Source organism: Mustela lutreola, chromosome 13 (genome assembly GCF_030435805.1).
Source record: "Mustela lutreola isolate mMusLut2 chromosome 13, mMusLut2.pri, whole genome shotgun sequence".
Taxonomy (NCBI): domain Eukaryota; kingdom Metazoa; phylum Chordata; class Mammalia; order Carnivora; family Mustelidae; genus Mustela; species Mustela lutreola.
Genome location: NC_081302.1, coordinates 30,723,990 through 30,734,829, shown reverse-complemented (window position 1 = coordinate 30,734,829; position 10,840 = coordinate 30,723,990). Strand labels below are relative to the sequence as shown.

Genomic DNA, 10,840 nt, shown 5'->3' with positions numbered 1-10,840 from the left:
CTCACTGTGGTTCTGACTGGCGTTTCCCTGATGATGACTGATGCTGAGCATTAGATACATCATTTTATAGCAAAGAGCGATGAACAAAAATGGTCATGAAAACCCATCAGTTCAGTTAAACAGAAAATTATTCTGGATGAGAGAATATGGAAACTTTGGATAAAATGTTTTTCTCCAAGTAAGAGCAAATTTAAGTGTGAATAAGCCATGTTACCCTTCTACCTCTCTGAAAAAAAAGCACATACTGATGAATGGGAAGACTGATTATTAAAGACTGTTATTTTTAAAAGTATCTGAAGGGAGATTAGTAGAAAAATGAAAATCATTGTAAATATATGAATGGTAAAATAATATAAAATTTAACGATCTGGAAGAAGCATTTTGGGGAAGATATAAATTAATAATAATCAAATAGATGAAGCTTAAAAATGGACAGTAAGGAGGGCATGCGATAATAAAACTGACGAATCACTAAACTTTACCCCTGAAACTAATACATTGTTAAGGGCGCCTGGGTGGCTCAGTGGGTTAAGCTACTGCCTTCGGCTCAGGTCATGATCTCAGGGTCCTGGGATAGAGTCCCGCATCGGGCTCTCTGCTCAGCAGAGAGCTTGCTTCCTCCTCTCTCTCTCTCTGCCTGCCTCTCTGCCTACTTGTGATGTCTCTCTGTCAAATAAATAAATTTAAAAAAATACATTGTTAATGTATTATTAATTATGTTAATTAACTTAATTTAAATAAATAGAAAAATAAAAAATAAGAATAAAAAATGTATAAAAACCTGTATTTTTCTGACTTAAGTGCATGACACCATCAACGATGGTTCCTGCAAACTGCAGTTCTTGTTTTTTTTCTGGGACAAAACAAAGGGCCATTTATTCAACAGCATTTACCTGGTGCCCAATGTTTGAACGGTGTTATAGCAGGTCCTTGGGATGTAAAAACTAACAGTACATGGCCCCTATCTTCAAGGAGTTCATAATCTAATCATGATGGTGAAAAATTATAGTAGTAAAGGTAAAAACAAAAGAAAACATACCTGCAGACATCTGCATGCTTACTACTGAGGCTCTGGTCTAGTATATCAACTCAATTTTGTACCAGTCAGAGGCAGGAACTATTGTCCCCACTTTGCAGATAGGCAAACTGAGGCAAAGTTAACTTAATCTTTCTTGATTCTTAGGTCCCTCATCTTTAAAATAGGCACAGCAATATTTAACTCAAAGGAAGCTGTGAAGGTTAAGTATCCTGGCACAAAAAAGGTAATTAGTAAAAATTTTAGAAAGTAATAGAGGAATTATCTACTTTAATTTGGACTCTTGTCCTCATCCATATATTAAAAATTGGAATTAGTGGGTTGACCGTGCTTAGAGAATCAATCCTCTGTCCTTCTAGGTAAAATGCATGGCCGTTTTCCCTGCTGATTTCATTGTGGGGTCTGCATTAATTCTATTCTAGTCTCTGAAGGAATGGATGAATTAGAGTAAATCAGTGTAAATATATCAATGGTAAGCAAATACATGAATGATCCAGCAAGAGGCTGGACAGCATGCCTCAGTCTGAACGTTAGGCCAGCTACTGAACCTCCTCTTGAGCCCTGAACCTTCCATCTGTGAGGGTGGGGATAACACCATCTACCTTATAGGTCATAAAAACTATGGAAGAAAATACATGTGAGGGGCACATGGGTGCCTCAGTCAGTTAACTGGGCTCCTTGCTCGGCGGAAAGCCAGCTTCTCTCACTGCCTGCAGCTTCCACAGCTGTGTGCTCTCTGACAAATAAATGAATAAATAAAATCTTAAAAAAGAAATGAAGAAAAAAACTAGATGTGAAAATGCCCAAGATAGATGTCCATTCTTTCTTTCTGCCATCTCTCTAAATCCTTTCCTGCCTCATTCCTCTGGTTAACAGCTGTTGCCAGGGTGTGTTCCCTGTGTTGGCTGACTGGTGTGATCGTGTGAATTGCGAGGGGAGGCCTTGCCTTGTCTAGAACCTCTCAGTGACGATCCCACCTCTCCACAATATCCATTTTAGTTCTAGCTAATCTGATCACTTTCAGTGTTTGGTTGTTGTTTTGTCTTCGTTTCTGAACACAGAAGAAACTTTCTTTCATTAAGTAAAATGTGGACTTTCCCTGATGATATTGCTGGCCTCTAAATTTCCTCAACTATAAATTGCTGATCTCTTGAGCTCCTCTATGTCATAAAGGCCAGGGAGGAAGACTGACTCCCCTGGTTCCCCTTTACTTCTAGACCACTAACTTAAAACTTTCATTCAGTAACAACACCCCACCCCCCACCCAAGCTAACCCAATATAAACGCTGCCCCATCTCACTCCCTTCATCTGCTTACCACCCTTCTCCTGCTATTAGGTTCACATCTTTATTTAGGCCATTATCCTAAAGACCTAGCCTCTCATTATTCTGATCTTGCTTCTTTCAAAGTCTATCACATCTCCTTAAATAAAAAAAATTTTTTTTTAGAAGGGGAACAGTGTAACAATTTATTTTTGACATGAAGAAACAGAAGTAGCCATACTAAAACAAAACAAAACAGAACAAAACAAAATAAAACAACTCTACTTATTCTTTCTGGATAATATATTTCTCATGGTTTAAAAATAAAAAGAAAAAATTAAAAAAAAAACCCAAAAATCACAGAAGTCCTTTAAAATGGTTATATTATCAATTCGTAACCCCCCCCATTTCTACCCATCTTCCTGGTTTTTCCCCATAGCTAATTAATTTTATTAACTTCTAGTGTATTGTTCCAGTAGTTAATGCACATATAAACAAATGTAAGTATATATTTTCATTTCCCCTTTCCTTACAAGACTGTATACTATATACCCTGTTCTGTAACTTGATTTTTCATGTAACAGTCTCCTCTACATCTTCCCAGATCAGTACACAGAAACTCCATTTTCATCATTATTTCCTCTTTTTGATGGTGCACAGTACATAGTACTTAACCACCCACCTCCTGGATACTTGAATTGTTTACAAATTTTTGTTACTATAAGCAATAGGCTTGCACATTTGCCTTTTTTATTTACTTCACATATGTACGTATATCGCCAGAAATGGGACCCGTTGAAGGGTAGATGTGTTTGCAATTTTGAGAGGCACAATCAAACGGCTTTCTCTATAGGTTTCTAGCATCTGCACTCTGATAAGCAGTGGAGGAGAGTGTGTTTCCCAGCCTTAACAAAATTGGGTATTGTGCTGTAAGTACTTTTGTGTGTATTTTCACCAATTTCAGATATACCTCATGTAAAATTCTCCTGTATGGTCACATTTACTCTACCTTCCACTTCTCTCCCTTCTCACCTCATTGGAACCATCAGGCTCCTAATCTCTTGCAATGTTTTCAGTTTCTTTTGGTTTCATATTCTTATTTTTTTCAGCCCAACCTCCATACACAATCATTTGTCCTGTATTCTCAGTGGCTTAGCCCCTTGGCTTTCTGATGCTCACTGCACTGCCAATTCCCAGCCATTCTAGATCAAATCAAGTTCAAATCACTTGTTCATTTCATGGCACTGGTTCCAGACTTCTCAAAAAAAAAAAAAAAAACAAAAAAACAAAAAAATCACAGAAATCTTTTAAAATGGTTATATTATCAATTCGTAACTTCAAACTTTACATGGCCCTTTAGTGCCAAAGAGTGATTCTTTCACTAATCTTTAGCTGATTTTCCTTCTTCTTCTCAGGCAACTGTCTCCATTACAACTTCTGACCTATCATCACCATGGTGTTCTTTCTACTTCACTCAGAATGTCAGAAGCTTACAAGGGCCAAGAAATTCCCTGATTCTTCAGGCTAGTTTGAATTGGGTTTCTGCCACTTGGAATAGTTACCATGTGATCATTAAACCAGAAAGTATATACATCACAATCACTTAAAAATATTAAAAGCATACCTGCAGGACAGTGTGGTAGTTCTTCCTTGGGAATGCTAGTCATTCTTTGAAAGTCATCATGACAAGCATTACAGAAATGTGTTGTTCCAAAACAGAAAAAAACAGCCACTGAACAGCAGTAGCGACATTTATATTCCAAAAAGTCTGTGCCATGTTTTGGACACATCTATAACAAAAGAAAATACATAGACACAAGATTATAGCAAGTCTATTTCAATTACACTTAAGATAGTCATGTACATATAGCTCGGTGATTCATATTTTCTGAGTACACATAACTCTCAAAACTGACTGAAAAACTGGTGATAGATACATGAAAAAATTAATGAATAAATGTGTGGCTTTGTCCAAAGGGTACAGAGAAAGCCCCAAATTCTCATCTCAGATCTATCAGAACCAATCTGATTTAATAAATAAGACAATTTCCTGGTGACTTGTTCCTGGTCAGACAAACTGAATAGTTGATATTTCATTTATCTCTCAGTCTCACAGCTACATTGTGAAGATTTCGAAGATTGGAGTGAGGTAAACCTAAAACTGTGGCTGTAGGTTTAAGAAAATGAACTAAGGAAATTTATTACTTGTTGAAATATGGTGACTATTGCATGGAGGACAAAAATTATAAAATGCAAATACTATCTAAGAGAATAATATCTATGAATTAATTTGGAAAATTATACACTGCTGTATAAACATCAGAAAACACTGGGCAAAAAACCTGCTATCCTATTCCCACAATATTAGTTATATTATTATTTTTGGAAAAAATAGAGGTTTAACATTTCTAAATTATCCTTTCTAATAAAATGTTCTGCCCACCTGAGCCCTGGACACATCAGAACAGGCACCACAAATGAGCTCTCTGGGATCATAATCATCCCCTTGTCCAGCCTCAGCATCGCAACGAGCTTCGCCACCAAAATATGCCTATGAAGAGAACACAATTAGATTATAGCAGGAAAAAAGACAACCTTGCTATGGGAGATACAGTATGAGCATAGTGAAAGTAAGATCAAAAGTCTTAGAAAATACTATTATCTATTAAATACTCCCTTGCAATGCCAAGTAGATGCCTGTATAGGTGGATCAGGGTATGAAATAAATCAGCTTTAATTTTGGAATAAACTCATGCTTATAGTAGGAAGTTCAAACACTGTACTGTCAAACCAAAATAACGAGAGAATGTATAATATCCCAAATAAATATCAAGAATAAGATATTAAGTAATGATGAGAAACTGCTTTTTCAGAGCAAAGTTTCAGTAATTTTTCTCATTTTGAAGTAGTAAATGTTTCCTCCTACTGGTCTGATAAATATGCTCAAGGAATTTCTGAATTTTAGGGGTGCCTGGGTGGCTCAGTGGGTTGAGCCTCTGCTTTCAGCTCAGGGTCCTGGGATTGAGCCCTGCATAGGGCTCTCTGCTCAGCAGGGAGCCTGCTGCCCCCACCCCCACCTCTGCCTGCCTCTCTGTTTACTTGTGATCTCTGTCTGTCAAATAAATAAATAAAATCCTAAAAAAAAAAAAAAAATTCTGAATTTTAACACTGTAGTACAAAAAATATGCCTAAAAAAAATATTAGTACACAATTAGAATCCTGGGGCTAATGGGAGAGAAAAAAATTCAATTTTGATCATACAGAAATTTTTAAAAAGGAAAACAAAGGGGTGCCTGGCTGGCTTAGTCAGTACAGCACAGGACTCTGAATCTTGGGGTTTTGAGTTCAAGCCCCATGTTGGGCATAGAGATTACTTAAAAAAAGAAGGGAAGAGAAATTTGGTGATTGCTTAGAAGATTGCTCATATTTATAAAGCTACACTGTATAAAGAACTCAGCAGTATCCAATATACATACTTGATAAATGAAATGATGTTGGTGGATGGTTTATCTGTATTTTCTCTGGACACAAAATAAATGAGGCCAATTATAATTGGGGCAATCTGCATGGACAACTTGTCCCACAGCCATGTCCATACTTGAGGATAAACAAGATGAGTCAATATAAATCTATTATCTGCACCAGAAAAACAGGTCAAAAGACAGGCTCCATTGATAAAGAGGTTATAAATGGTTATCCACCAGCTAAATTTGGCCTCAGAAGTATTTCATTTGTCCTGAGGTCTACTGTTTATTTTAGCTGTTTCTCTTTTCCAGATTCCCTGCTTAGCTTCCTAGAAATTGGACTGTCATCCCTGTGGTAATGAATTAACTATTAGTCTTGCCTTGAATGTATGTATATTTATCTGCCTTTCCACCTCTTCAGCCTTCCATTCATTAATTGTATTTTCTTTTCGTTACATTGGGAGACTACGTACTTTTCATTTACAGATTGCTTCAATCATTTATTCATTCTCTAACTAACCTAATGTCAAGTACTGGAGAAACAGAAATGAAAACCACTGTCTTTGTTCTCACAGGACTTATCAAGTGATACAGAGACAAGTGAATCAGTAATCATAATGCAAAATACGGAGTTCTACAAAGAAGGTATGCAAGAGATCAACGTCGTGATAGCAGAGTGGAAGTGTGGGCACATTACAGAGCAGGTGAAATGGAAGTGTGATTAGACAGATTTAGCTCTGCATATGAGCATGTCACTTTGGGTGGGTGTCAGGTCAGATAAAATGCAGGGGAGGAGTAGGGAAGAGCATTCCATAAAGAGGAATAGCCTATGCAATGGCATGAGTTTGGGCAATTGTAGGCTGCTCAGTATTTTGTAGTATGGGGCACAAATGGTAGCATTTTGGGAAATGAGACTATAGATGTGGATAGGTGCTACACAGGATCAGAAGCAGAAAAATGACACATCAGACCTGAGGTTGTGAAATATTCATCTACTAGCAGCGATAGAAGTGTAAAGGATGGAATGGAAGGGGTACGGGCTCCACACAATGGGCTGAATAAGAAGGCTACTATAACTACCAAAGAAAATGATTAGGGTTACGGAAGACGTAACAGAAAAAAAGAACTCAGAGAGATTTGTGAGAAATTCAAATGTGTGGAAAGCAGTTAAATAGTTTGATCTAAATCTCAAAAATTTTGGAAGAATGGTACAGATGTTTGGCAAAGACGTGGATATACAGGAGCTCAGCAAAGGTAAGGAGGTTATTATTAGGTATGAACACAGTGCTAAGAAACTAAATATGTAATGAGGAGGTGAATGAAAAGGAGTTAAAGACAACCAACCAGAATGGAAGGATATCATGAGTACTATCCCGGAAGCCAAGGAATTTTAATGAGAAAATGGTGAAAAGAGTGAAGTAGGAGACGTTTATTTAAGAATCAAATGGTTTGCCTAGCAGGAGATTACTGATGTCAAGCAGCTTGGGTAGAGCAACAGAGCATGATTTGGAAATAGTATGTAAAGGTAAGAAAAAAAAAAAAAAGAGAAAAAAAAAAACCCAAACAAATTAAGTAAAAAAAGAATTCAACTTCAAATGTAGTATCAAGCTTTTTGATTTTTAATTTCAGACTTAAGATGTAAGAATTAGATATCATTATACAATTCAGGTCAGAATCTGAATCACATAAGTAATCTCCAGTTCTTAAAAATTCCTAGTTTAATTTATAGCATACCTTTCTGCATTTGTAGCAGACATAATATGCATATCTGTTCATGGCATAGCCAGCTGGGTCATTATAAAATCTCACACCAGGAGTTGTGATAGCTTCACTCTTATGCAAACCTTCATATTCCAATCTCATTAAGGCTTTTCTTCTGACATCCTCATAGAGTTCTTTTATTGGATCAAGCAGGTCTTTTAATACTATATGATTTATTTTGTTCTGAAATTTAAAAAATAAACATTCCTTAGCAAAATCATTTATCTATGAATCCAATAAATATTTAAGTGGGTACCTAAGACTAATAAGCACTATGCCAGGAGATCACCAGAGAGTGAATGTTTTCTCAATAAAATGCCGGTTAGAAATAAATCTGTAAAATCCTCATAAGCCTGTATTTTTCTAAGATCAGGGACAATAGGAGAAAATGGGACATATAGCACGAAAATTCTGTTTCATTAGCTTCATATTTCCTGAATCTGAAATGTTACCTCTGGTTGCCTTAGCTCTTCTGGGAATAAAAGTTTGCCTTGCTGCCACAAATAAGACATACTCCCTCTGTGTTGTTCCTTGGGGCTGGGTAGACGCCAGGAAACAGCAATGAGGAGGTAGTATTTTCTATATGTTCATATATCATTTCCTAAATGTGACCTTTCTTTGTGGCACCACATGAGAAGAGAAAGCAAATTACTACAATCCTATTGATTGTTCCTCCGTCTAACTAAGCAATGACTGTGTTGTCTTTCTATGTTAAACCCTTTTATACCAGTCTGCACGTCTGTTGGAAATAGAGAGAGCTTAAGAGAACAAAAAGAAATGAAGAATGAATTGAGAAGGCATGGTCAATCACAATCTTAAACAAAGGTTTTTTTTGTTTTGTTTTGTTTTTTAAATTAATCATCACTGGCTTGCCAAAATAAGTGGTCATTTTGCTTACTATCTTTAAAGAGATGTGGCAAAATGTCAATAATTTTTCCTTATTTTACCTAAGATTCTAAAAGAAACTGGTTTTTTCAGGCTTCATCTTTAATGATGAAAACCCAGACTTCATCTTGAATGGCAGGTGTCAGAGTCTACAAGTATCACAGGCTCATACATTTTGGTAGTCATCCGTTGTCATGTTACACAATCTGAACTCTGAAGGGTCTAAAAGTGGTGACAAACCGCCTTTAATGCGTGTTATGTAAATGAATTTTCTGATACAGTATGTTTAACTCCATTTAATCAGCTTTTAATTGACACTCACCATTTTGAAATGCATTATAACAAACAGAGGGATCTTACAATATTCTCTGGCATCACCTGGATGAAAAGGGTAGAAACTGATGGGGGCTGGGAGGAAAAAGTAAACTGGGAAGGACACCAAGAGATGTGGAAGCATTTATTCTAAAAGATGAAGATAAAGATAAAAATAAAAATAGATAGAAAGTAGATAATTTCTGAATCTCTCCATACCTTGCAAATGGGACAAGATATAAATCCAAATGTTATCCTTGGACCAAGCCATCTGTTTTCCAAAACTCGTCGGCAGCACTGTAAGTGGAATACATGACTGCAGTCCAGCTTAAATTAAAAAAAAAAAAAGAGAGGGATATAAGCAAATGTGATAATGATATGTGCTTGAATAAATGGCAGATTATTCAATGAAGGTGCTAGTTAAAGCAGATAAGAGAAAAATCAAGTTTAGGAAAATGAATTTGCGCCCATTTCTGTTACTCATGAAATATCATTAACTAGGTCTTTAGCTTGTTCCAATTTATTACCACTTGCATATTAATGCCACTTTATAAAGAGTAAGTCAGATTAGGGAGCAATTTAAAATTATTCCCTTCTGTATTTCATAGAAGGAAGGAACTACTGATTTTATTAAAGAGTTAAGATTTATTTTTGGAGACTATTCATTTACCTTGGAATCATAAGAACTGAAAATATAAACCAGTGGTCAAATTTAAAAAGATATATTTAGCAAACAGTAACTTCAATAATATCATTAATATTATAGATGTAGGCATATACATTATGTATGGAGAGGTGTGTACTACTATGTATACACCAATCACACAGTGATACCATTCCATGTTTTAGAAATTAAGAATAGTTACTAGATAATCTAATTGTTTTTTTCCTCCCTATGAACATTTTATATTTTGTTGATTATATAGGCTCACACAAATGACAAAGTAAAGCTGAGCACACAAAATGGAAACAGAACATATAGGGACGGAATCGGCTCCTCAAAACACTGGGAGGCACTAGGGGCACATTTTCCCCCAAGGACGTGAACAGTCCAGGGATCTGTTTATTTCACAGATATACTTCTATTTCCCATGTTAGATTCCAGGCCCACCCGATGCTTTAGAAGCTGAGACAACCTGAATAGCTGGTGCTGCCGAGAGCGCCTCGGTGAAGCAGATCATGCACATGTCATCGGCGTCCTGCTTCAGCGTGGTGGCGCTTTTGTCACAGCCGTGTAGACAGGGCAGACAGTGCTCTTCATTCTTGACACCTCCACATGGATGGCCACAGGGATGCGTCTTACTACAGGCTATCTTAGCATATTCCTATTAGAGATAAATTATAATGGCATAGAAAATATCAAAAAGGCACACACTCTGATAATTATATCAATTATATTAATGTTCTAAGATATTTCCCACAGGAAATACATATTAAGGCTATATAACAATAAAGTTATTTTTATTCTTTTTTTTTTTCAAAAAAGATTTTTTAAAAAATTTTTTTATTTTTTAAAAACATGTATTTTTATCCCCAGGGGTATAGGTCTGTGAATCGCCAGGTTTACACACTTCACAGCACTCACCATTGCACATGCCCAATGTCCATAACCCCACCCGCCTTCTCCCAACCCCCCTCCCCCCAGCAACCCTCAGTTTGTTTTGTGAGATTAAGAGTCACTTATGGTTTATCTCCCTCCCAATCCCATCTTGTTTCATTTATTCTTTTCCTACCCCCTTAACCCCCCGTGTTGCATCATCACTTCCTCATATCAAGGAGATCATATGACAGTTATCTTTCTCTGCTTGACTTATTTCCCTAAGCATGATACCCTCTAGTTCCATCCATGTTGTTGCAAATGGCAAGATTTCATTTCTTTTGATGGCTGCATAGTATTCCATTGTGTATATATACCACCTCTTCTTTATCCATTCATCTGTTGATGGACATCTAGGTTCTTTCCATAGTTTGGCTATTGTGGACATTGCTGCTATAAACATTAGGGTGCATGTGCCCCTTCGGATCACTACGTTTGTATCTTTAGGGTAAATACCCAGTAGTGCAATTGCACTACTATAGGGTAGTTCTATTTTCAACATTTCAACATTTTGAGGAACCTC

At 36.6% G+C, this 10,840-nt stretch overlaps 1 protein-coding gene across 13 annotated transcripts in view; it reads right to left on the bottom strand.

The window, feature by feature from the left end:
* The window catches only part of MYCBP2 (MYC binding protein 2), a 294,107-nt gene that overhangs the window by 14,608 nt on the left and 268,659 nt on the right, over positions 1 to 10,840 (bottom strand). For all 13 annotated transcript variants that reach the window (XM_059144685.1, XM_059144682.1, XM_059144683.1 and 10 more), the window contains 5 exons: positions 9,857 to 10,045; positions 8,940 to 9,047; positions 7,497 to 7,706; positions 4,742 to 4,849; positions 3,923 to 4,088 (listed from right to left, as the gene is read on the bottom strand). In XM_059144685.1, the coding sequence (XP_059000668.1) occupies positions 3,923 to 4,088; positions 4,742 to 4,849; positions 7,497 to 7,706; positions 8,940 to 9,047; positions 9,857 to 10,045 (781 nt within the window). The remainder of the gene's footprint in view (positions 1 to 3,922; positions 4,089 to 4,741; positions 4,850 to 7,496; positions 7,707 to 8,939; positions 9,048 to 9,856; positions 10,046 to 10,840) is intronic.